The 27,402-nt window shown below is 45.1% G+C and overlaps 1 protein-coding gene across 4 annotated transcripts; it reads left to right on the plus strand.

Annotated features, from left to right (window-relative positions):
* Positions 1-141: 141 nt before the first annotated feature.
* On the plus strand, positions 142-27,195 carry dip2bb (disco-interacting protein 2 homolog Bb). 4 transcript variants are annotated; one of them, XM_077014620.1, is made up of 40 exons: positions 142-731; positions 8,625-8,696; positions 9,214-9,360; positions 9,667-9,792; positions 10,399-10,689; positions 11,192-11,347; positions 11,913-11,930; positions 12,415-12,534; positions 12,670-12,867; positions 13,108-13,199; positions 13,386-13,496; positions 14,010-14,133; positions 14,396-14,505; positions 14,668-14,770; positions 14,975-15,039; positions 15,311-15,404; positions 15,489-15,608; positions 15,733-15,847; positions 15,960-16,099; positions 16,460-16,596; positions 16,906-16,986; positions 17,103-17,230; positions 17,427-17,541; positions 17,708-17,909; positions 18,178-18,290; positions 18,452-18,475; positions 18,942-19,022; positions 19,167-19,290; positions 19,416-19,537; positions 19,663-19,774; positions 19,907-20,016; positions 20,113-20,243; positions 20,786-20,954; positions 21,597-21,767; positions 21,907-21,968; positions 22,333-22,390; positions 22,477-22,551; positions 22,664-22,838; positions 22,970-23,093; positions 23,197-27,195. In XM_077014620.1, the coding sequence occupies exons 1-40, from the start codon at positions 647-649 to the stop codon at positions 23,447-23,449; spliced, it is 4,854 nt and encodes a 1,617-aa protein (XP_076870735.1). In that variant the 5' UTR covers positions 142-646; the 3' UTR covers positions 23,450-27,195. The 4 variants fall into 4 exon arrangements, with proteins under 4 accessions (XP_076870735.1, XP_076870737.1, XP_076870736.1 ...); XM_077014622.1 differs by lacking the exon at positions 18,452-18,475 and having other exon boundaries at positions 143-731; XM_077014621.1 differs by lacking the exon at positions 11,913-11,930 and having other exon boundaries at positions 143-731.
* The last annotated feature ends 207 nt before the right edge of the window (positions 27,196-27,402 follow it).

Below are 27,402 nucleotides of genomic sequence, written 5' to 3' on the forward strand. Positions count from 1 at the left end.
GTTTGACACAAAAACGACCCTTTAAAAGAGACTGACCTTACGTCATTTCAACATATCTCACACGTGCGGTTGTTTCATCTGTAAGCAGCATTGCACAAACATGCTCTTTTGTAGATACAATAGCGTGATTGCAGACTATCCTACTACATGTTTCCTGGGACGCGCTTATGAATGTCTTATAAATGTTGTTTGAAGTCTTCAAGCATGATAAATGAAATACTCTCTTGTAGCCGGTGTAGAAACTCAGGAGCTCAGCGGAGATTCCAGTTTGGGGTATCGGCTTTTTCAAAGGCTGAATATGAAGAATATGTTTTATGAAGCTACCACATGCGACCAGAAGGTCCCAAAGTAATTTGAGGGGAAAAACGGCATCAGATTCAGGACACACGGACACCCCCAAAACCGTGACGGCAGAGGGAGCAGAAACGCCACGGATCCAGACCCCGTCCACAACACCCCTCATCCGGGCCGTCATGTGACCGACTCCATTGGTCGGGATCGGCATGGCGGAGATGGAGTATATCACCGATGGAGTTCGCTCTTCTATCTTAACATCTGTTATTTACTGCTAGCTGGAACCGGGAAGTCTGTGTTTATCTTTGGTAAATCGTACCGCACTGCCGTTTTCCCGGTATCGGGGGCAGGGATGGCCGACCGAGGCGTGGACCTCTCCGCGTTGCCTGTAGAGGTTCGGGAGCAGCTTGCAGAACTGGACTTGGAGCTGTCGGAGGGTAAGCGTTCATAAAACGGGCCGAAGAGACACTCGACGAAGGAAAGAAACGGAATGATAGTCGCGTATGTTTGGGCAAGTTTCACCAAACGTCTAAATGCTGAATCCCCAGTTCTGACATCCACCCTGTGCCGCGGGGATGCTACGGTGAGACTGTTCTGCGGCTAACGCAGCGGTGGCCTGTAGTCTTTTAAAGATAAATAATTGACTAAATATTTCCTGATATTTTACCTCAGTGCTTAACATTTGCTTTAATAATGTTAGTTTTATTCAACGTGTATGTTCACGAGTATGCATTGGGCGGTGAAAGCATAGAAGGCCTATACTCATCTAATATAGACGAGACGTTTAGGTATTTATCTAGCTGGTCTGAATTCATGAGTAAAAAAAAATGAATTATTTTATATTCAAGCGACTCGAATATTTCTGGACTTGGTCTTAAACCGATAAGGTGTAGAGTTAACTGGTGATTTGTGGGATGTTATTTACTTGTTTAGTCGCAATGACAAAAGCAGGCAACATAGGAAGTGGTGGCGGTGCGGCGATGGCCTAAACGTTTGTTTGAGATGATTCCTCTGTCATCAGTTACCAACATCTGCCCAACGCGCGGCAGGTATTGGCACACCTGAAAATGGGGCGAGTCCTTGTTTTGTTTCTCAATAAACCATCTGCATGGGTGGTGTTGTTCTGGGAGGTCGGCCACGTCTCTCCCGTGTCGGCACAGCGCGCATAGAATAACCTCTGAGCAAGAAAACCTGTTGTCCCAAGTGAAACTTAATAGGCCTAGGCTAACTGTTAAGTACCAGGTGTGTGGATATAGATTATCAGGCAGGCAGGGGCATTTTGTCACCCGTCAGCAAGAAACATATGACTTAAAAGTGCATTATTGTGAGACTTTTACAGTTTGTCATGGCCTGCACTACATAACTCATCATAGCACCCGAGCTTAGGTATGTTTAGTAGAAGTGGCCAAGATTGCACATCCTCAATGGCTAATTAGATCATTCAGAGTGCAGAATGTCAATTGTTTATAATATTATTTCTATATTTACATGCCACTAATGAGTTGTTGACATGGGATGACAGATTTTTAGATTTTACACAGTATGTTGAAACCTCCTTTCCTTTAGGGTAGTCTCAGTCTCACCCTCTCTCATTCCACCTTCTGTCTCAGACTAATACTCTTTCTCTCTCACTCTCTACTCTGTCATAAATTGTGTGTGTGTGTGTGTGTGTGTGTGTGTGTGTGTGTGTGTGCTGTCCCCTGCTGGACATGTGCAGCGTTAGCCATGCCAGGCGTGTGACAGTATGGTGTGTTTGTGCTGCTGAGCCCAGAATGTGCCCCTGGCACAGTCCTCAGTCTCCACCTACAGTCTCTATATTTATGGGACTGAAACGGAGAACCACAACTATCACAATGCAGCCACTCACAATGCCAAAGACATAATCAATTTAAGTGCAACCTTGAATTCTTCAGAAGGGTATTTGGCCTCCAAATCAACGAGTGTGTTTGATTAGGTGGTTCTAAACACTACTGCCAGTTATTTCTTGTTTTGGAGAAGAGCCGTGGCCACGCTAGGCACAGCCCAGCCTGACTAGCCCAGAGTTCTGCATTGATAAGCTGCTTTCACTTGCACTGGCCAACGTCGGTGTCAGCACACATCACGGGGGCTATGGTGAGTGCACATCCCGCATGTCTCTACAGTCATCTCCAGTCGCACTGCGTTCAGGAGGAACGCTGGGCTGGGTCTATGAAGACACAGCGCACTGGTCCTGGACCGAGTGGGAGGGTTTAGTCTCTCTGGTGGTGTGTGCTGTGCCCCCCCCCGGTGTCACTGTGGTGGGCTCCTGGCGTTCCTCAGCTGCTCGTCGCTATTAAACTCTAACCAGGTAGTTCCTACTTGGCATTCAAGGGTAAGGAGCCAGTAACCCAAACATGGTAAGATAGCAGGACACGCAAACCTTTCACTCCGTGCTTCTGACGTGGAGAAGCGCAGAGGTGTGGAGGTGGTGTGGTCAACAAGCAGGGTCTAAGCAGACTACTCTGGTCTACTCCATGCACAGCGCTGTCGGTGAAAAGAAATTATTACCCGGACCGCAGCAGCTGTGATCCTGCAACAAACAATGTGGAAGAGCTGAATGCCTTTTATGTAAAAGGGGCACTTGGGTCCCTCATCTCGGACGGTCAGAGGCGAGCGGTCACAGAGAGCAGAAGAAGGCAGAGAACAGTGAATTGGAAGAGAGCTGTCAGGAGTTGAACTCTCAGATCAAAGGTCAAAGGACCTCAGAATCATATGGAACTCACCAGTTAAATTTAGAATTGATAATTAACACTCATTAACATGTGTTCAGTCAAGGTCTCTCGTGGTAAGACAAAGAGAGGCTGCTACCCACTACATTTCCCAGAATCCTCTTGTTTTTTTTTTAGGCTTTGCTGTCATTTTGTCCTGAAGAGAGCAAACCAGTGTAGACTGCACAATCAGCACATTCAGTTTGTATTTGTGTGTGTAGGGTTCACAAGGGAGAGTGAGTGAAAAGGGGGATCTCATACACACAATGAGTGCTATTGAAAGGTTCAGGGGCAAGCTGTCATGATCTCAGCTGGAATTCAGAGCACAGCACTGCAGCTTTTATGCACTTAATCTGATCAAATGAGCTGTGTGGGTGTAAGTATACATGCATGTGTGCATGTGTGTGTATACATGAAACTAAAGAGTCTTCAGGATGTTGTTATAAGTATGTTTTGTGTTGAGTCTCTTAGTGGCTTGGTTTTCTTTAGTATGTATGAGAGGACAAGAAGGTTTATGTAAGAGGGAGAGAGAGAAAGAGAGAGAAGTTGCCCTAATCTAGGTCACATCATGTTAGAAAACAACACACTCATTTACCCATAATTCAGAGCAAGCTATGGCATGGCACAGTCTCACTCCTTCATGTTCGTCTCTTATTTCTTTCTGTCTCCTCTCTTATGTGTGTATTTAGACAGAATACAATTTACTACTACAGAATCTCGAAGGACTTTAAGAAAAATCTATCTTGTTTTTCCATCACACTCTTTTTTGATCACACAAACAGACACACACTGTATACTGGGATATGTGAATAAATAATGTCCCCTGCAGTGTGGTAAAAGGCTGAATAATTCACCCTCCTCTCTGAGTGAGTGAGGCAGAGAGATGAAGGGGGGGCATACAGTAACATACAGTATCAAGAAACACCATACAGATTTAATAGTGTAATAACTTTAAAGATTGTTCTATTATCTTTAGTCATGTTACCTTTACTTAATTTTCACTCTCTCTCTCTTTGTGTGTGTCTCTCACACAAACACAGTGCCTGTGACTGAGGTAGGAGTGATTTACTGGTTAAGGGTTTATCACTCACAAACACAGAGAATATTAGGTAGGAGTGATGTACTGGTTAAGGGTTTATCACTCTCCCACAAACACAGTGACTGTGCGGTAGGACTGATGTACTGGTTAAGGGTTTTATCACTCTCTCGATCACATTTGTTGCTTTAGTGGCATCCGTTTAGATGACTAATACAAACTGTAGATGAAGCTCTTGAATACCACCAACAGGATACAATGACAAACAGTTACTCTTAAAGATCCAGCACCTCTCACATGGGTGTGTGAAGTTTTAAACATTTTAAACAATGTATTTTCATTAACTAATCCAACATGAAGTGTTATTTCCAGAACCCTATGCCACAGACGCAAATCAAAAAGTTCAATTGTGGTTTTACACTAATTAATCTAAACCAAAATCACAATATTAAACATTTCTTACTATTCTAAACCTGTGTGAATCTGAGAGCAGAAATAAATGCACATCATTTAAATTCAAGTTAAATATAACATCTTTGAAAGCTGCTAAGTTCATGTTCACTATTCTGTTTGTACATTTAAACAAATTCTGGGTTCTGGTTAAAAAACAACAACAGAGTCTAACTGAGTGAACTGGTTTGACACAACTGATCTAAACCCAGTGCTCTTGTGACACACCTCCAGTAAGAAGTCACCGCTGTGAAGGATCGAGCACTTCTGGCCCTCTAAGCTTCCACGTTGGCTCTGCTCTGCGGACAGGCGGCCTTCGCCAACTCCTCCAGCATCGTCGCTCCCAGCCAAAGCCACGTTGGGTTCACCAGCCTCGCCCGTTCCTATAGGGCTTCATTAGTGCCGACTGGACGTTCCTCTCAGCCGTGAAGCTCACTCTCAACAGCCGCTTTGCAGCAGTGATGTCTCATTAGGCCTTTGATTTGCCGCTAGACACTGGGTTGAGTGCTTGGCCTCTGCTACCACAGAAGCCACTCAGTGAAGGGAACACAGAATAGGCAGGGGGGGGGGGGGGAGAGTTGGTACTGTGAGTGGGGGCGGAGCTACATGAGATTGTGGTCCACAGCTGGCCTGACTAGGGTTGGGAAGTGGACAATGGGTTGCGATGACATCGGAGAGGGTAGGGGGCAGGTGTAGTGATCTTCAGGTACTCTCCATTTTTATTTACATTTACATCCCCCCATGACTATTGAGTCATAATACATGAGCACTTGCAATAAAAAACGTATATATGTACTTTTTATTTTTTGTACAAATCACTTAATGATGTTTTCACATCCTCTATTTACAATTTTGCAGTTACTGAAGAGTTTTCTTTAATTTATAATTGAGATATTTTTACATTTAAATGTTTGCTCATGCAGAAATAAAAACATACACTGTCAGCACTGGAGATATGCAATCTACAAAGTAATATAAAGTGTTATTGTATTTCAGCATTTTAATTCACAATAAAATGTCTACAGGATCCCACAGAACCTGATAGATAGAAGATTTAAAGATCGAACAATCTCATCCTTTTGGGAAAAAAAGTGCACCAGATTACGACCTGATTATGAGACAATGGAAAGGGTGCGTGCAAGGCAAGGCCACGCAATTGGCCTTCAGTTCTGGGACTCAGAAGTTTAAATTTCTGCCCGCATTTAATTTTTCACCATCAATATTTTTTACTCAGTAATGTGAGGGTGTTCAAATGTAGTGAAGTAAAACTACTTGGGTCAAAATGTACTCAAGTAAAAGTAAAAATTACATATTTCAAAAACTACTCAGAAAATTACAAATTACTCATAAAAAGTACTCAATTACAGTAATGTGAGTAAATATAATTAGTTACTTTCCACCCCTGGTTTACATGAACCTTTTCCACCCCTGCGGTAATAAGCGTTAAGGTGTGCAGGGAGCGGCTGGCTCAGTGTGTCCCAGAAGTGTGCAGAGGGAACTGCAGTCATGTTGGCACCTGCACAGACATGGCCGCACTGGGACGGGTGGAAAGAGCAAAGTGTTGGAAGTCAAGTCGGTTTGTGTTCGGGGCTTGTTGATTGCTGTTGAATCCTGTAAAGTCCTTCAGAGTACTGCAGAGTGCTATAGGCTTCTGAAAACGTCTTTGTAACACACATACTCATGCATTCAGTGCTACAGGTACATGTTCTCCTGGCTGAACAGGAAACTGTGTCAAAGGACAAGACGGTTGAGCAGTGGAAACAGTGATATTATGGGTAGGGAGAGGAAGCACATGAGTGAATGTCTGCTTGGGATGTGTGTGTGTGTGTGTGTGTGTGTGTGTGTGTGTGTGTGTGTGTGTGTGTGTGTGTGTGTGTGTGTGTGTGTGTGAGGGAGAGGGAGACACAAACACTGCTCCTCGTAGTGCAGTGTTCCCACAGTCAGAGCAAATATACATTATGTGAGAAGGAGAGAGAAACAAGAGGGTTGGTATTCTGCAGCATGGTTGGCCAGAGACATATGTCTGATACTGGTGTCTTACCCTCATGGAATATAAATTCAGCCATACACTGGATCTCATTTACAGGTTGGAATGACGTGGTAATGGACATCTAGTCATCTTGGCACAAAGAAGATCCACAAATATGGAGATTTGTTTGGGCTGTTTGCCATGAGCATGGGAAACAGTAAGGAAAGGTCACCTGACATTTCCACTGTCTGTGGACCAACTACTGGTCTCGGGCAGATAGGCAGATTCATTACTTGCTTTACAAGTTGGCTTGCTCATTATGGAGTGGCTGGAGTGTTCTGCAGTGTTAAAGTTAAATTCAGGATTTCACACTAAATGTTAAACCCAGTGCCCCCCGTGTCGGTATATCTGTGCCGAATTAAACATTTCCTCTCCACTCCTCTCCTCTCTGTGTGAACAGGGGCAAAGAAATTCCCAATGTGTGTGTGTTGCTATAGTGAAATTCCCAGTGTGTGTGTGTGTGTGTGTTACTATAATGGAAAGAGTGCAGTCAGAGAGATAAGAAAGGGGGAAGAGTGGGTATGGAGAGATTAAAGTTAGGACAGGAAGAGCAGAGATGGGATGCAGTGTGAGAGAAATGCCACAGCTGCTAACGTACAGTAGAGGTGATATCAAGATAAGACTCACATCGTGGGACTGTGCTCTTCTTGTTTTTTTTTCATATTATCACTCTACAGGACATTACATCAGCACACAAAATAAAAGTCTCAGTGCCTGAGTCCAGCCTGTTGTGGATTATAATTGAACTTTGTTGAATCATTTAATATTGCCTCTTTGTTGTGATTTAAACACCAAGTAACACTTAATCCAAACACAGATACTTAATCTATACACAGATATAAGGGCATGTAAAAACACAGCCCTATTTGTCTGTATAAAATTGTACATTCCAGTAAAGCTAAAACTATGTGCTGCTACAGTTGGGTCAGTGTTCCTGCATCACGTATGGCCCTTATCTCATCTCTTTCTCAGACGAATATGTCCTTTCCTCTGGGGATATCAATCTTGTAAAATGGTACAATTATTTTTGTCAGTGATGTCTTATCCTTCAGTATTGTTATTACAGTAATAGAAGTGTGGGTAAAACCAAATAAGCCAAATAAGAGATTATATATCAGCTTTTTTGAGCCATACTGAGTGGTAAATTCTGTATCTGAGAGTTTATGCTCGATTAAAAGTTAATTTGCATTGTGTGTTTTCCCAAGTTTGCCCAAGTTTATGTGTGTATGTTCTCTGTAATCTAGTTAGAATTAGGAATGACCAGACAGAATCGTGGCATTGTACTTGCCGTTTGGTCACTTCTGTTGTTTCAACGTATCTTCTGTCCAACGTCCTAGAAGTCTGATAGCAACAGGTGAAATCAGCACTAGCCTCGCAGTCTGAGCATTGACATGTCCTAATATTGCATTGTGGGTCCTGTCCATGTCCTGGACTGGTCTGACGCGTCCTGTCTGTCTGCTCCTGTCTATCTGCGTCGTCTGCCCCCTCTTTCTGTCTCTCCCTCACTGTCTTTCACTTACGTCATCTTGTACAGTGTTGTTGGGATTTCATTTTGGTCATGATGGCGAAAATCTGGGTGATGAAAGTGTTATAAATTTATAAAGGAACAGATGCTACGCTGAACACAGAGTGTCGTTTTGAATATTTTACAGAATATCTAATGATTTTTCAGATCAAGTACTCCAGTCTTCTTGTCCTCAAAGGCTTTAGAGAGATGGATGTGCCGCGTGTGTGTGCACATGTGTGTGTGTGTGCGCGCTTGTGCCTGTGCCATCCACGTGTCGTCTCTCAAGTGAATATGTGTATTCACAATGCATCTAAATCCTAGCATGTCCCAGCACTGCTGTTGGCTCTGAGCTCCCAGTACACGTTCCTGTAGTTCATTTTAGCACTAGTAGCTTTTGGGGTGGGGTTGTGGTGGTGTTGGGTGGGGGTGGGGTTAAAGGCTTGCGTTTCTGCAGGACATATAGCTCACCTGTTAGCTGCACAGCCCCCACCTTTAATAAGCAGTGAGGATGGTGTCCTGTCAGCATCACCTAGTGTGCGTGTGTGCAGGTGAATTAAAACCTTCTTTTTACTTTGTTTGTAGGCGACATCACACAGAAAGGATACGAGAAGAAGAGGGCAAAGCTGCTGGCTCCTTACATCGTCCAAACACCAAGTATGACATGAAGAATGTTGTGTCCGACCTCTCCTCTCATTCTGTGTCCTCTGCTCTCACTGCTGCCCTGTTTGGGGTTGTGGTGTTTGCCTTGCGTTTTCATTTTTGCCCACTGACTCACGTGGCGAAATTATTATGAATCTTAGCATGTTCATGTCCTCCCTTTATGACTCTGTCACTCAACGCTTCCCTCTAGTGGTCAGAATATATGTTGCATTCATATTTGCTGACAGTGTGACTTTCTTCAGTCAATGCTAAACTCAGTAAACTGCTAAAATTGCTCACAAATACGGTCATGTTTTGCTTGTACTTTTTGATGAACAGATTATAGAGTGATGTTTGACTCTACAAATAGTAGTCTATATAGTCTATAGACTATATAGTCACAGGACATAGGAGTGTTCCTGGTTTCAAAATCTCAAGAACTAAATGACATGGCATTGACTGTTTGCCATGTGTAATATATTGCCTTCTCCTGTGTTGTTTCTGTCTGTCTCCAACTCACAACTTTTTACAGCTTTGGCCCCGCCTCCAGACTGTGACCCAGGCCCAAGCTCTGCCCCTCCCCCTAGCAATGCTTCCTCAGGCTCCTCCTCCTCTCAGAATCGCCGCACACGGCGATCTCACCGTAGCAGTGGTACCAGGGATGAACGCTACAGATCAGGTAATAGCCCAGTCCAGCATTGGATAATCGTTTGAAACATTATTTTAGCAGCATATATGGGCTGCACTACAAGTGCCGCACTACAAGATGTGTTCCTGTACTACAAGTGTTTCATAATTGTGTATGCAGTGGTTAGACCTGAACACTTTAAAGGTTTCAGGATGTGTTCCCAAAAATGTATTGGTTTCTTATTGGAAGACAAGCCACCACACTCTGTCATTGTCTTCTCCTTGCTCTCTCTCTCTCACTCTCTTTATCCCTCTCTCTCCCTCCCTCTCTCTCTCTCTCTCTCTCTCTCTCTTTCAGATATCCATACTGAGGCTGTACAGGCTGCCTTGGCTAAGCATAAAGAGGAGAAGATGGCATTGCCTATGCCAACCAAACGCCGCTCTACATACGTGCAGTCACCCATCGAGACCTGCACACCACCTGGTACCCACACACTCTCACACACTGCTTCACACTCCCACACACACCAACCTGGTATCCACACACTCTTTACACACTGCTACACACTCCAACCTGGTACCCACACACTCCCACAAGCTCTGACACACACCCACACACCTCACCTGGTATCCACACACTCACACAGCCACAGAATCTACAGTAGGCCTTTCTATCTAAAGAAATAAGTCAAAGTTGCAACAACCATTAATATTTTGTTATAATGCACATTGCTGTGGCTAGAAGATAATAAAAACAGATGATCTGAATAATGGTGTCAGGTGGAGACATTGTTGATTCACAGCACCTCTAAATGTGTCCTACTTATCACCAAAACGAGACATGCTGAACATCTCAGACAGTTTCAATTTCAAGATTGACATTTATAAACAGTTGGGTGCCTGTAGTTAGGTCACGGTAGTGTATAATGTCTGTTTGATTAACCATCTTTAATCACTCAGAAATCATAACATCCACAGGAAGCTCATCGAGGTTTGGAAAATGTTAGCAGAAGGTTTTGTTGTAGTTTTCTAATCGTGTATTTAGTTTGCTCTGTCTCTCTCTGACTCTCCTTTTCAATCTTCTTCTCAGACTCCTCCTCTTCCTCTGATGATGAAGGTGCTGTAGAAGAAAGTGGGGCTCAGCAGCAGTCCCCTGACTCCTGGATGAACAGCTCCATCCACGGCTCCTCCACTTCCTCCTCGTCAGCATCTTCCACAATGTCCCACGGCGAGTCCCGCACTCCTCAGGCCCCTCAGGCCCAGAGTCAGCAGGGCCCCGCCCACGTCCCACCCCCTCAAGCCCCGCCCCCCCACGCACAACCACCCCACTCCCTCTCCCAGCCCTCCGCCCTGGCTGAGGCATTCGCACACGCCCGCATCGGTGAGTATGGGCACACCACACACACACACACACACACACACACACATTTTTGCCATCTCCCAGTGCAACTGGTGCAGGCACTGAGTTTCTTGATTGTTTAGTTCAGGGAGCTTTAGAACTGAGACTTGGATGAAATCTCATCCACACACTCAACTGAGAGGGTAGAAACAGGACATGTGTGTGTCTAAGCATGTAAAATGATCACTGACCATAATCAGTGAAAACTAAAATGATTTATGTTGTTTGAAATGGTTGGTGTCCTTATTCATTCAGCTGGACATTTACTGTGCTTTATTAGTCCTTAATTAGCACTTTAACTAGTTCTCCTGCAGATATGCAAATATTCTTTATTGTGTTTCTGGTAAAAACCCTTAATAAGAGAATCTGCCTTTAGTAATGCACACCTGCCACAGAGCCTAAACAGAAGTGGTCCGTGTGTGTTGAACAGCCTTTCTGTTACCCTTGGTGTTGACTGAAGGGGAGTGTATTGTCTGTGTCTCAGAGGTTCCGGGAGCAGGCGCTCTGGGCCTTGACGGCACCCCCCTGCCCATGGCCCAGGCCCGGGCCCGCGACTCCTGCGTGGATCTGCCCTCCAACATGGTCGTGAGGGGGATGAGCCGTGGACAGAGCCGATCCAGCATGATGGAGACAGCCGATGGTAGAGTGAGAGAGAGAGAGAGAGAGTGAGAGAGAGAGAGAGTGGGGAGATGGGGAGAGAGAGAGAGAGAGAGAGAGAGAGAGAGGGAGGAGGAAAGAGGGAGAGTGAGGGAGAGAGAGTGGGAGAGAGCGAGTGGGAAGGAGAGGAGAGAGAATTAATGTGTGTATGGGGCAAGTGTAAAGAATTAATGTATAAAGTCACTCAGCTATTCATAAGAGGATGAAAGAAATAATAATGTGTATAGTGAGTGAGTGAGTGAGTGAGTGTGTGTGTATTACTGATGTACTGGAGAGTCATGAGAGTGACAGTGTATACAACATATAAGTAACTGAATGTCTGTTACTATAGTTACTATGTTATCCATGACTTACTATACCTCTCCATAGCTGTACATTGTTTCCACATCTCTTATAAAGGAAACATTGATTTGGTTGAAACAGAACTAAATATTTACTTTTTAATTGGAATGCCTTATTAATCAAATCCGATTTCTTTTGTTTTTTTTTTTCTTTCCACTCTGTCTCTACGTGTGTCGTGCTGCTTTTTCATTGCATTTCTCTGTTAGTGAGGAGAGTGGGGAAAGGTAACTCCGCCCTAGCCACGCCTTGCCCGCAAGCCCCGCCCCTGGCCTGCTCTCTGTGTCTGTTTAAAACTGTGTGTGTGCTTGTGGGTATGTGTGGGTGTGTGTGTGTGAGTAATGAAGTCCTCCTCTCTTTTAGAGTCAATTGCTGAGTCTGTTCTCCCGAAGGCCAGTGTAGTGTTTCCTTCAGTGTGTTGTTAGTCCTGGTGGAGCTACTAACTACGTCAACACATACGTGATATGTGGATCCTCTTGACCGGGCCTGATGGCCTCCTGTAGCAGTCTAGAATACGTCTTCTCACTGCTCAGTCAGGACTGTGCGAGTGTGAGTGTGTTTGTATATACACGTACAGGGGTGCAGGTGCGCGTGTGTGTAGTGGTGTGCAGTGGTGCGCGTCGCGTGTGTGTAGTGGTGTGCGGTAACGTGCGTGCGTTTGCACACGTGTCCGGCCCGCCCCTCACCTGCCTGGCCCCGCCCCTGCTCTAGGTGTTCCCGTGTCCAGTCGCGTGTCCACTAAGATCCAGCAGCTGCTCAACACGCTCAAGCGGCCCAAGAGGCCGCCGCTCAGCGAGTTCTTCATGGATGATCAAGAGGAGATTGTAGAAGGTGCCCAGCCTCATACACACACACACACACATACACACACACACACACATACACACACACACACAATTTCGATCCAAGTAGTCACATGCATTGTCTTCTCTTTGTATTAATTTGTATTCTCTGTTTCTCTAATAGTTCCTCGGCCAGATCCCAACACCCCGAGGCCGGAGGGCCGGCAGATAATCCCAGTGAAAGGCGAGCCACTGGGTGTGGTCAGTAATTGGCCTCCCGCCCTCCAGGCTGCATTGGCTCGATGGGGTGCCACTCAGGGCAAAAGCCCCGCCCTCACAGCCCTTGACATTACAGGAAAACCACTCTACACGCTCACCTATGGTAAAGCAGATCATTTATTACTCAGTGTTTATTTCTATGCTCATTGATTCCATTAGTGGATCATTTCAAGTCTAGCCATGTAAGTCTGCATATTAAAGTAACCTCTGTGACTGAGGTCGGGCCACTCAGACGAGATCGTGAGGTTCCTGGCGTGCTTCCTTCTCCCTCACTGACACGGTTCTCCCCTTGACAGATGTACATTGTCAGACTGTAAGTGATTAATTAGTGTGTGGTTGCCAGGGAAACTGTGGAGTCGTAGTGTTAAGCTGGCCTACACCCTCCTCAATAAACTGGGAACCAAGAGTGAGCAGGTTCTGAAACCCGGAGACAGGGTGAGCACACTCACACACAGCACAACACTGCACATCTCACATTAGATATAGAAATACACACGTGACATGAACATCAGTTTACACATCATTCGTAATGGACCGACCTCGTTAGACTGTAGAACGTGTGGAACAGGACGTGTGAGTGTCCAGATTGAGCTGCTAACAGTAAGTTGTTGTTAATCCCAGGTGGCGCTGGTGTACCCTAACAGTGACCCGGGAATGTTCTGGGTGGCCTTTTATGGCTGTCTGCTTGCAGAGGTCATTCCTGTGCCCATAGAGGTGCCATTGTCCCGCAAGGTAACTGCAGTAAACCCTGTACCCTATGTTCTAATCCCACCAACCCCTATAATCCACACCCACCAACCCCTATAATCCACACTCACCAACCCCTATAATCCACACTCACCAACCCTTATAATCCACACTTTCCAACCCCTATAATCCACACCCACCAACCCCTATAATCCACACCCACCAACCCCTATAATCCACACCCACCAACCCCTATAATCCACACCCACCAACCCCTATAATCCACACTCACCAACCCCTATAATCCACACTCACCAACCCTTATAATCCACACTTTCCAACCCCTATAATCCACACCCACCAACCCCTATAATCCACACCCACCAACCCCCATACACCTCTGTCCCCAGTGTCAGTGAGCGACTAAACACTCAGCACTCCCAACGAACTGCTCAGGTAGTCTGTTCATGAGTTTGCGTGATGTTTTCAGCGCCTCCTGCATCTGATGTTCAGGGTGTGTGATGTCTGTGGCCTGTGTGTGGGTGTTTGTGTGTACAGGATGCAGGCAGTAGTCAGGTGGGCTTTTTGTTAGGGAGCTGTGGGGTGAGTCTAGCCCTCACCAGTGAGATTTGTCTCAAGGGTTTACCTAAGACCCCCACCGGAGAAATTCTGCAGTTCAAAGGTCAGACTCTCAACCTCAACACTCTCTGTGATTTAAAGAAAGATCCTAGCTGTCAGGTCATGAATTATTTCATCTCACTCTAAACAGAAGAAAATTCAGTGTGTTTGACACACTGTTCAACATTCGTTCTGTTTAAACGTTGAGTCCCAGGTCATCTGGACATTTATCACAGACACTGAGTGGCGTTCATAAGGCGGAGTGTGTGCATTAGCTCATGCTATGCTGAATAGAACACTGAAGAATGTTCTTTTGCTCTGGAAAGGCTGGCCAAGACTGAAATGGGTGATCACTGACTCGAAGTACCTCACCAAACCTTCAAAAGACTGGCAACCCCATATCCCAACAGCCAACACTGACACAGCATATATAGAGGTACAACTGCTGAATGTGTAGTGTTTTCTCTCTCTCTCTCTCTCTCTCTCTCTCTCTCTCTCTGTGTTTGTGCTGATTAGTGCTGGATTGTTGCAATTGGCGCTATCTAGTTTTTCAGTCTTTCTCTCATTTTTCACCTTCTCTCTTTTTCCTCTGTCTCAGTATAAAGCGTGTAAGGAGGGGACCGTGATGGGTGTTGCTGTGTCGAAGGTTGCCATGCTAACACACTGTCAGGCTCTCACACAGGCCTGTAACTACTGTGAGGGTGAGTTTCCATGGAAACATAACCTTCTCACATCCCGGTGGGACTAAGCGCGCTTTTACATTCTGCCCTCAGATGTCCAGAACAGAGCAGAGATGTGGTTTCATCAACATAATGGGCCCTTACAGCCCTTAATTGTGTGTGTGTGTGTGTGTGTGTGTGTGTGTGTGTGTGTGTGTGTGTGTGCGCGCGCGTGTGCACTCTCAGGAGAAACACTGGTCAACGTTTTGGACTTTAAGAAGGACATGGGTCTGTGGCATGGAGTTCTCACTGTGAGTATTCATGCATGCGTGTGAGTGTGTGTGAGTGTGTGTGAGTGTGTGTGTATGTGTGTGTTTGCCCTGTGGAGTTGAAAGGTCATTTTAAGGAGCTGCTTATCAGAATCTCCCCAAGTACAAGACGCCTGAGTTCCCAGTGGTTTTCAGTTGCTGTTTAGTAGAAGTTTTAGAAAAAAGAATACTTTTACAGAACAAAGAATATATTTGCAAAATGTTATTTCATAAGAATATGAATGTTGAGGTGAATATTGTGCTTGTGTTTTAGAGTGTAATGAACAGAATTCACACCATCAGCGTCCCTTATGCGGTGATGAAGGCCTGCCCTCTCTCCTGGGTGCAGCGGGTTCACATAAACAAAGGTAGCAGCAACACACACACACTTGAAAACTCAAAAACTCAAAAATGCTGTAGTTCAGTATCTATTCCCGCTTTTGTTTCCATAGCGCGGGTTGCCTTGGTGAAGTGTCGCGACCTACACTGGGCCATGATGGCACACAAAGAGCAGAGAGACATTAGCCTGGCGTCCCTACGCATGCTCATTGTTGCTGATGGAGCTAATCCCTGTGAGATATTTGCTTATTAGGATGCCCATAAAGCTCAGGAACCTTTGACACTTTGCTACAAAATAGTTCTCTCTCTCTCCTTTCTCCTCTTGCTCTGTCTCTTTGTCTGTCTGATCTGTCATAGGGTCGGTGTCGTCGTGCGATGCATTTTTGAACGTGTTCCAGGCTTACGGTCTGAAGCCAGAGGTCATCTGTCCGTGTGCCACATCCCCAGAATCTATGACGGTGGCCATCCGTAGGTACGTCCTGGAGATGCTGACGGTTCAGTGGGCCTGCACGTTCACGATCATGCGAACTAAAACGGCGATGAACCCTCCTCCTTCACTCTCCCCTCGTGTGAAATCTCCGCAGGCCCGGTGTTTCTGGTGCCGCCCTTCCAGCCCGCGCCGTCCTGTCCATGACGGGACTGAGTCACGGGGTCATCAGGGTCAACACCGAGGACAAGAACTCTGCCCTCACTGTCCAGGATGTAGGCCACGTCATGCCCGGAGGTGAGGAGAAGTGTGGGAACTGTTGAAGTAGGAACCTCACACAGTTGTGCATTTATTTAGATGCAAGTTATGAGAGTATTTTATACATCGGATCCAAGACGGCACTGAAAGGAGAACGTCTGAGGAATCCCAGTGATGGTTTACGGTTTTGGGTTTTGGCTCCACTGTCATGTAATGTAGAAGATTTTGCTGCTGATGATGTATGATGTTGTTTTGATCTTTCTTGAGCAGACCCTGTGCAGGAATGCTAACCCACTAGAGCACCTGTCCACGGTTCATCTAGCACCCCTTATCTTGATTACGAGTTGTGTGTGTGTGTGTGTGTGTGTGTGTGTGTGTGTGTGTGTTCCTGTGTCACAGCCCTGATGTGTATCGTGAGGCCAGACGGGCCCCCCATGCTATGTAAGACCGATGAGATAGGAGAGATTGTGGTGAACTCTCGCGCCGGGGGAACTCTGTACTACGGCCTGTCGGGAGTCACAAAGAACACCTTCGAGGTCTGAGCACAACTGTACACACCTACACAAATGACTGACGACTAACCTCTTGCACACAGCAGGCAGGGTTGAGTTCAAGCATTTGGATCGAAGCGTCATGGAAATATAAAAGGAGTGTTAAAGAACATACTGAAATAATAACAATGAGTTCAGTTGACATTTAGCAGTAATCATTTGTTCGGTTAGCATCTATGACATCGACTCATATTCAGCACCGACGTCATCGATTAAATCGACCAATCGCGTCAGCCCTATTTTTAAGTTAGTTTCATCTGATATGCTCCATGTTCTGATGTGCTCCACCTGCAGGTGATACCAGTAAATGCCAGTGGTGTGCCTATTGGAGAAATCCCATTCGTGCGCTCAGGGCTGCTGGGATTTGTAGGCCCGGTAAGACGGACCTAGCAGGGAGACCGCATGCTTCTCTGATGATGTAAACCTCTTTCTATTCCAGCTTGTTCGTAGGACTGGTTAAACTCTGCTTCTGTGTGGTCTCTGTATCTTAGGGCAGTCTGATATTTGTGGTCGGAAAGATCGAGGGATTGCTGACGGTCAGTGGGCGTCGCCACAACGCTGACGATCTCGTAGCCACGGCGTTGGCTGTGGAGCCGGTCAAGACCGTGTACAGGGGCAGGTGTGTGGTCCTGCTGCAGTGGTCTGACAGTGCATCGGATGCACTTGTACTGCCACCATGTGGCCAACAGGGAGAACAGATCCTAAATTCTTCATTCTTTTTTACTGCTTTATATTTGTATTATTAACCCAAGTGAATACTGTACATGTGTGTGTGTGTGTGTGTGTGTGTGTGTGAATTCGCATGTGTCTGGTAGGATCGCCGTGTTCTCAGTGACAGTCTTCTATGATGAGCGGATAGTGATTGTGGCCGAGCAGAGGCCAGAAGCCAGTGAGGAGGACAGCTTCCAGTGGATGAGCAGAGTGCTGCAGGTACACCCCCGCATGCTCCTTAACGTGGTACATTCCTAAGCGTGTTATACTCAGGAAGTGGCAGACACTTAGTCTGAAGCCTGAACTCTCACTTTCGTTCTACCGCTTCATCACAGTGTGGGTTAACCCCTCGTTTACACCCGCCGGTGCTGGTTCTGTGTTCTAGGCCATAGACAGTATTCACCAGGTGGGCTTGTTCTGCTTGGCACTAGTTCCTGCCAACACGCTGCCCAAAACGCCCTTGGGGGGCATTCACATATCTGAGACTAAACAGCTCTTTCTAGAGGGTTCGCTGCACCCTTGCAACATCCTCATGTGCCCCCACACCTGCGTCACCAACCTGCCCAAACCCAGACAGAAGCAACCAGGTGAGGGTGCATTTGGGTTTGTGTTACATTTATATTAATAGCAATAATAAATGTAAATGTGCCATATTTGTCAGTTGTGATGTTCACCCCAATTGAAATTTGTCCGTACCCACGACCCTCCTGTCACAAGACCAGTTCCCTACCACCAGACCGTGACTGCCCCTTATAATAATATGATATGTTTATGAGTGTAGTCTTGAGTGTGTGTTTTGTAAAGTCTGGCCTAGTCTTGAGTGTGTATTTTGTAAAGTCTGGCCTTTGTGTGTAGTTGGAGTTGGTCCTGCTTCTATTATGGTGGGCAACCTGGTTGCTGGGAAAAGAATCGCTCAGGCAGCAGGCAGAGATCTGGGAATGATAGAGGACCAAGACCTGGTCCGAAAGGTAAGAACACACCCGCACCACTACGGGCCAGTAAGACATCGGTGTCACGCATTCGGACACCAATGTCAGACAGTTGTTCCTGTAGTTCTGGCACTGTGACCCTGAGGATGATTCCTTCTGTTAACTGTGTGTTGTGTTTTAATGCCTCCGTGTGGACGCAGCTGTGTATGTGGCCTACGATGATGGTAAGGAATGTGTTGCAGGTGTGTCAGGGTACTGCTCCCTCTAGCAGGCCAATCAGAACGGAGGATACTGCACTCAGTGTTGTCTTTAAATGTGATGTTTCTGTCATGTGGTTTGTCTAGATTGTTCAGTCTTCATTCTTAGCTCACTGTACATCAGGGGTATTTAAATCACAGTGCTCAAGGGATGGACCTGCCCACCCTCTCTGTACTAACACAGTGACAGTGGTCAGGTGGTTATGCTGATTGTGATATGCTAAACCAGTGATTACAGAGCAGATTTGCACATGAGGACCAGATTTGAACAGATCTTGCAGTACATGGCATACACACGTACTACACACACACACACACACACACACACACACACACACACACACACACACACACACACACACAGGTGCTCCTGTCTTAACCCCCACTGGTTAGTGCTGTTAGATATGACACATCTCACTCTTTCTCTACCCAGCATCAGTTCCTCACTGAGGCGTTACAGTGGAGAGCACAAACAGATCCTGAGCACGTGCTCTACGTGCTCCTGAATGCAAAGGTAACACACACACACACACACACACACTCTGAACTGTATAAAATGAGAGCATTTGCAGTAAAGCTTTAGAGTAAGAACTACTGCTCCCAGGAGAGATCTGCTCATTCACCCCCCCCCCCCCCCCCCCCCTGGCTCCCCCTGCAGGGCGTGGCAGTGTGTACGGCCACATGCCTGCAGCTCCATAAAAGAGCCGAAAAGATCGCAGCTGCTCTCGTGGAGAGAAGTGGCATAAACACTGGGGAGAACATTGTGCTGTTATACCCACCAGGTGAGAAACACACACACACACACACACACACACACACACACACACAGGCACTTTCATTTCAACCAGGCAAATTAACTGAAGCTAATACATAGTAAATGGGTTTGTGTGTGTGTGTTTCTGTGCAGGTATTGATCTAATTGCTGCATTTTATGGCTGCTTGTATGCTGGTTGTATTCCTGTCACCGTGAGGCCGCCACACCCTCAGAACCTGTCAGCCACACTTCCCACAGTCCGTATGATCATCGACGTAAGACTGCGCACGCCTGGAAAATCAAAGAACTTTCTTTTAAACCATATGAATTTCTTCAACATGAATGTGTATTCATCAGAAATGTCCCGTGTCCCCCCCCCCGTGTTCGTCCTGTGTCTCAGGTCAGTAAGGCTGCCTGCATCCTCACCACTCTGGTTCTAATGAAGACTCTCAGGTCGAAAGAAGCGGCTGCAAGTGTGAACATAAAAACGTGGCCCATCATAATAGACACAGGTACACAGACACTCGCTCACACACTCGTCCAAGGTGAACACGTGACCGGGCGTTGCAACATCCAGGACTGCAATAGCTCTGCGTTCTTCAAGAACATCCTGCAGTAACTGCCCCCCCCCCCCCCCCCCCCAGATGATCTTCCTCGCAAGCGACCCCCCTCCATCTACAAGCCTCCGTCTGCTGACATGATTGCCTACATGGATTTCAGTGTCTCCACCACAGGCATGCTCACAGGAGTCAAGGTGAGACAAGGACCTCTGGGAATGCTTACGGCACCATGGACCGGGGGGGGTTTGAGTGGCCTGGTGTGTCTGAGCCTCTGATTGGCTGTCTGTCAGATCTCCCATGCGGCGATGAGCGCTCTGTGTCGCTCCGTCAAGCTGCAGTGTGAGCTCTACTCCTCACGCCAGATCGCCATCTGCCTCGATCCTTACTGTGGCCTGGGCTTCGTGCTCTGGTGCCTTGCGAGGTAGGACACGCCACACAAACGCTGCATCTCCACCTCATATAGAACCTCAGAGCCTCAAGCTGTAATGGAAGAGACTGGGAACCTTTATTTTAGTTTTCTGCACACAACACCTCCAAAGAACACAAGAAAATTGTCAACAAAAATACTTTTAAATTAAAATAAAAGAATATATACAATAAGAAAATAATGTTAATAAAATTAATATGATTGAAATAGTGATCAAGTGCGTACGTGATATTGTCTTCTAGCAACAGTTAGCAGTAGCCTTTTCTTTAATTTTCCTTAGCTTTGCACAACTTAATTATAACAAAGTCATTACTTCCTTCCTGTTTTGTAAACTGTTTTCATGTTTTCGTCTGGTGGGTCATGGTGATGAAGGCTTAAATCAGTGGGAGATATGTAGATCAGTGTAGATCTGAGCCAAAGAAAATGTGGTGTCTGTTCAAAGTACACCTTCACCCAAACGGACTCTCGTAGAATGAGAACTAGTGTGGTACACTCTTAAAAGTGTATGTTTAATTTTATAAGTACTTTTTTTTTAGTGTGTACTCAGGTCATCAATCAATCCTGATCCCCCCCACTGAGTTGGAGAGCTCATTGGCTCTCTGGCTGAGCTCACTCAGTCTGTACCGCATCAGGGACACCTTCTGCTCCTACTCCGTCATGGAGCTTTGCACCAAGGGACTTGGAGGACAAACTGAGATGCTGAAGGTACACACACACACACACACACACACACACACACACACACACACACACACACACACACACACACACACACATTCAAATTCACTGATATACAGACTGTTCCAGAATTAACACTAGCCAGTTGCCAAATGCGGATAAAAATTTGCTTTGGTGGAAAAATAAAATCGGGTCACACACCAATGCCTGGGTGCTAGACGTTTTTTTTGGAATTGCAGTGCATGCTAATACATTTTGCAGTACATTTTGAAGGTTTATGACCTTCAAACATTTTTTTCATTTATAGTTCATTTATTTGAATGCCCTTTTGTTAATGCCCAAACATTATTTTGGACAAATTTTACAGAAATATCTATAAACTGACATACACGTGAGTGCCGACACGTTTCATGGAGCTTTTTTTTTTTTTATTGCGTAGCAGTAACAGACATAGTAACAGATGTAGTAACAGATGTAGTAGGAAACTATTGGATGTGGAATGCTTAACCGCTCAACCACAACTGTCCAAATGTCAAAATAATTGTGAGGCTATAATTGATTACTGCTTTCAACACCTAGATACAATCACACACACACACACACACACACACACACACACTCATCAGACCACTGCTGCCTGGCTTCCATATTCTCCGTGTGTGTTTCCAGGCTCGTGGCGTGAACCTGTCATGTGTGAGGAGCTGTGTGGTAATTGCTGAAGAGCGTCCTCGTCTGGCCCTCACACAGTCCTTCTCTAAGCTCTTCAAAGACCTCGGCCTCTCCTCACGGGCGGTCAGCAGTGCTTTCGGATCCCGAGTCAATCTGGCCATCTGTCTACAGGTAGATGAATGAAGCATGATGGAGCCTGAATGGAGTCAGTATGTTTAGTTTAAATGTCACTGGGACATTTTACTCATTTTGTGTGTGTGTGTGTGTGTGTGTGTGTGTGTGTCCTCGTGTGCGCATGTGTGTATTTCAGGGTACCACTGGACCAGACCCTTCTACTGTTTATGTGGATATGAAGTCCTTACGACATGACCGGTATAAAATACCCAGAAACAGACCAATACAATTGGGCGACAATGTTTATGTCTCATTAGACTCACAGTCCTGTTACTGTAATAACTACAATGGTAAAAGTAACAATCAAGTTAACTGTGTTAGCTAAGTTAACAGTGCTGTGTAAGCCTGAACCATTAGGACTGGAGCAGTCCTACAGCTTGTGGGTGCTCAGTGTGAACACAAACACTGAAACCATTTGGTCTTAATGAACACCGTAAGGTCATTCAGAACTAGTAAACTGTTATTGTGCATGTGTTTTTTTTTTGGCATGTCTAGACAACTGTAGGGATTTGTTTATCGATATTGCTTTACCACAGTTCTGTTGTATGTTTGGGTTTGGCAGGGTACGGCTGGTGGAGAGAGGTGCACCTCAGTCTCTTTCTTTGATGGAGTCTGGAACAGTAAGTATAAGTTGATGTCAGGTCAAGCTAAACTATAATAGTGGCATTTTCTACAAAGTCCTTCTTCTCTCATTTTATCCTTGCAGATCCTTCCTGGTGTTAGGGTGGTGATTGTGAACCCAGAGACAAGGGGGCCACTAGGAGACTCTCATCTAGGAGAGGTGAGTGCCTGTGATTGTGTGTGTGTGTGTGTGTGTGTGTGTGTGTGTGTGTGTGTGTGTGTGTGTGTGGGAGACTGAATGATATAGTTTTTGCATCATGGCTGTTCCCCAGATCTGGGTGAACAGTCCTCATACGGCGACTGGCTACTACACCATCTATGGAGAGGAGAGCCTGCAGGCTGACCACTTCAACACCAAGCTGAGCTTTGGAGACCCACACACCCTCTGGGCCAGGACCGGATACCTGGGCTTTGTCAAGAGGACCGAACTCACAGACTCAAGTGGAGGTGAGAGAGAGAGAGATGGATGGAAGAGTAGAGAAAGAAACCCACCTCCCTCTCCTACCACCACACAGACATGCGAAGAGAGAAGGAGAGAGCAATGACAACAACTTCCTGTTTGAAACGTTCTCCCTCAGAACGCCATGACGCTCTGTTTGTGGTGGGCTCCCTGGACGAGACACTGGAGCTCAGAGGTCTACGGTATCACCCCATCGACATAGAAACCAGCGTGTCACGTGCTCACCGCAGCATCGGGGAGAGGTGAGAGTGCGTGTTGTAGGTCGTGTGTTCTGTCGTGGGGTCTGTTCCCCTCTCACAATCTCCATTTCTCTCTCTCTCTCTCTCTCTCTCTCTCCGTCCACAGTGCTGTGTTTACCTGGACTAATTTATTGGTGGTGGTGTCTGAACTATGTGGGTCGGAGCAGGATGCGCTAGACCTGGTCCCTCTGGTGACAAACGTGGTGTTGGAGGAACACCACCTGATCGTCGGGGTGGTGGTGATCGTTGACCCTGGGGTCATCCCCATTAACTCCCGCGGTGAGAAGCAGAGGATGCACCTGAGGGACTCCTTCCTGGCCGATCAGTTAGACCCCATATACGTGGCCTACAACATGTGAGCCAGCTCAAACCCAAGATCTGGAGCTGAACACTGGGCCAGATCTCCACGCCTGAGCACATGGATTGGTGAGGATGCTCCCTCTCACTCTTCATAGTATGGGGGAGACCTGTTTGTGGCTTCGCCATAGGCAAAATATAAGTGCAAACATCATGGCGGACCAGTCTTTGGGTAAGAGGTTTATACAGCTTTCTTCTTGTGAACCATTTCAGCATTTTCATGTCAACATCTTATTAAAAAATGTCACCTTGGTTACTGCACCACCATTCCCATAACCTTCCACCTTCGAAAGCACTTTTTTAAAGGACAGTTGAGAGTTTAATTCTGGGACATATTTTAAGAGCTCTTGAAATCACTGCTTAAAATGTATCCCAAGGTATTGACAAATCCATTTATTGATCATTTATATAATTTATGTCTTGGACACACACTCACCACCACATGTGGAATAAAGTATTCACTTTTATTTTACAGAAATACGCAGAGGCCTTTTTTTAAAGGACTGCATCAACTACAAACCTCAACAATAGGTTTTTGTATAAAGATTTTGATCTTAAATTATATCAGATAATGGTTAAATAGATTGAACTTTCTTTGAGTTAATAACTCAAAATGTCTCAGTGAGCATAATTAAAAATACAGAATTTTATTACATACATTGAACTAAACACAACTTTTATTTGGAACATTTGTAGGTCTGATGTGTAGCGATGCTTTTGTCATACAATGTTATTTTTGAGCCATTTCGTTTTTGTTTGTCTTTAATGCACATCTCAAATGGATCTGAAACATAAGAGTAGGGACTGATTTGTGGATTGCTAGTCAGTGAGTTTTTAAGATGTGTATGGATTTTCTTATCGAGACAATATTTGAAATCTTTTGTGTCATACTTGAAAGTGTCATTTTGGATAGGGAGATGAAGAAAAAAAGGTTTGACTTTACCCTACAATTAAACAAAAACTAATAGATCAGAAACTGTCCAAAACTATATAGCGCTGACTTTTTAGTAATAGTTTTTTTTTAGAAATAGTTATTCGTTAGAAGCACGTTGTAGGTGTCCAGATTGGGACTTCAGCCTGTCTGCTGCATTCATGTTGGCTATATTTCGAGTTTTTGACCTCAGGCCGACTTGGTTGGATATTTTGGGGTGGAGGACCAATCTCAACCATCAACAACACTACCATGTGTTATAATTTCCCCAGCACGTGTGCTGTTCAAGATGCACCCCCACCCGTGCTCCACCCTCAACCCAGATCCTGCCATGGTCGTGTCACTGCTGAGTCCAAAATGGTCTGGCATCCAGATCATATCCATTCAGTAGTGGTCTTGTGGTCACACGCTGACCAGTGATAAACATGAGTAACACAGGATGATACATTGGGCTTGGTAACAAACGGGATACTGCTGAAACTATCTGACTTCTAATAAAATCTAAAATGCACCTGTAACACAGGTGTACTTCCTGAAGTGGCCAGTGAGTGCATGTGCAAGGTAGATTGTTATAATGAAGTGGTGGGTTAGCCACACTCCAGTCCACCCTAGCCCACTCCAGCCCACCATAGCCCACTCCAGTCCACCTTAATCCACTCCGGTACACCCTAGCCCACTCCAGTCCACCCTAGCCCACTCCAGCCCACCTTAGCCCACTCCAGCCCACCTTAGCCCACTCCAGTCCACCTTAATCCACTCCGGTACACCCTAGCCCACTCCAGCCCACCTTAGCCCACTCCAGCCCACCTTAGCCCACTCCAGTCCACCTTAATCCACTCCGGTACACCCTAGCCCACTCCAGTCCACCCTAGCCCACTCCAGCCCACTCCTTTAGTAGAAGGACCAGATTTATTTTTCCCCTCTCATCCATGTATGCACTTTATGAAAAATAACAGGCCTACTAACACTTAAATCAAAAGGGCATTTTTGTAACAATACTGTAATATTCTCATTAAGCCTTCCTGATTATTATAGTATAGGTACTGAAAGATTGCAGTCATCGGTCACATGTGGTTGCATATGCAGTTATTGTTACACAAAATACAATCTGTCAACATGTAAAAATGTTGAAAAGCAGATATGTACAATAGACAAATTAAAAGATTTATATTGATAAGTAAGCAAATATGTTTACATGTTAGCACACCACTGTATACACACACGGAATGAGTAACAGGTCAAAATTTGGTATTGGGTGCCGTGATTCTTTTCGCCACCTTTAATCATACATATCTGCACACAAACAGGCTTACCAAATAAACACATCCAACCCCAGTGTGAATCAGCCATGCCCTCTGGGACACTCTCTGTCTCTTAAGGTGCTTAGGAATGTCAGGGCAACTTTTTATGACTTAGAACTAGCAGGAATTTGTACATTACACCACTATTACTGTAAAATAGCATACTGTACAACAGCAGATTCTCAAAGACAGAAGGACAGTGGACACTTTCCATGTTACAGAGAGTTGTAATGAGGTACAGTACAGATGTCCTACAGTGGCCGACATCTGTAAACTACAGACTTCTGTACAGATTTACAAAATTGTACTGTATGTTTGCTGTTCACCGTCATATTCTTGGTTAATATGAATATGAAAAACTGCTGTCAGTCATGATTCTGAGATAACAGACTCCTGCGCCTTGTTCAGTGGAGGATTTACAGTGAAGCTATAACTTATTGTAAATGGCTTGTTTTTGTTTCTTTGGGTACACATTGTGTTTGGCTCTGTTCACTTATAGTTTAAGAGCAAAAACATTTTCACTCTTTGCTTTATGAGCATGAAAAGCCAAGCAATGTGGGAGATGGACAGAAACTATGTGCTATGTTTTAATAATTCAACCTTATAGAACTAACCCACCAAAAACTATGTAAACCTCAATCTGTATGGTGTGTGTGTGTGTGTATGTGTGTACACATGTGCACTAGTTTATGTGAACATGCAGTGTGTGAATGTGTGTGGATGCCTGTAAGTTCATGTGTGCATATGTGAAGTTTTTTGGTTTCAGAGGGATAGCAATTCTGTCACAGTGAGTAAACGGATAATCATTTTCACTGTGCTATAAGCAAAATCATTGACACTATTATGAATGGTGTGATTTGGTTATTTCCGTTCCTTGAATATGTTGCTTTAGGTTTAACCCCAAGTCAGAGAAGAGCTTTTATGTGAACACTGCATTTTCCAACAATAACAGTTTACTGTATATTCAGACATGCACAGGAAACAGCGTATTTTAAGAATAAACTGGCCACTTGCTGTTTCAATACAATACAATGGCCGCCTGCTATGAAAGTGTTCACTATATGTGAAGACTAGAGAAGCCAGAGCATTCAAAATGAAGGCTAAGATACACACTTCTCACTATGCAAACATCTAGCCCAGTCACAGCCCAACACACACACACACACATTCTCCCTCACACACCTTAATACAGAAGCAGTAATGAACAAAAGCACCCATTTGGGGCACAGGCCCAGACTCTTCAGAACCATGACTATAGAATGCATCCAGTCTTCTGTTCTGATATATACGTTTGGTAAGTTTCAGTTAATAATGAGTACCGTAATAATTACCATGCCATGTTATAGTTAAAAAGGGATTGGTTTTGTGATACTTTATTGTCATGTGTGAATATTAATTGCAACATCATCATAATTATGCAACTCTTTCCCCATTTCCTTGTTTGATTTTGTACATTGTTATGTAATGTTTTATATTTAAATGGCAAAAAAGAATAAAATGCTTTTATTTTGCGGCACTGAGTGTTTATTGTTTTATAGCATTTATGCCACATACATCTGTATAAGATTTTTTTTCTGTAGGGATATACGGTGTTAAAAAAAAACAAACAAACATCAATTTGCACTTTGGCGTGTTGCAGGTAGCCCAGTCTGTTTCATTCATTACTGTAGCGCATTGAATGTTTTAGGCATAGTAACCAATCACGAAGCTCGTGTGGAGTGAC

The sequence above is a fragment of the Brachyhypopomus gauderio genome, chromosome 8, assembly GCF_052324685.1.
Source record: "Brachyhypopomus gauderio isolate BG-103 chromosome 8, BGAUD_0.2, whole genome shotgun sequence".
In the NCBI taxonomy this organism is placed as follows: Eukaryota; Metazoa; Chordata; class Actinopteri; order Gymnotiformes; family Hypopomidae; genus Brachyhypopomus; species Brachyhypopomus gauderio.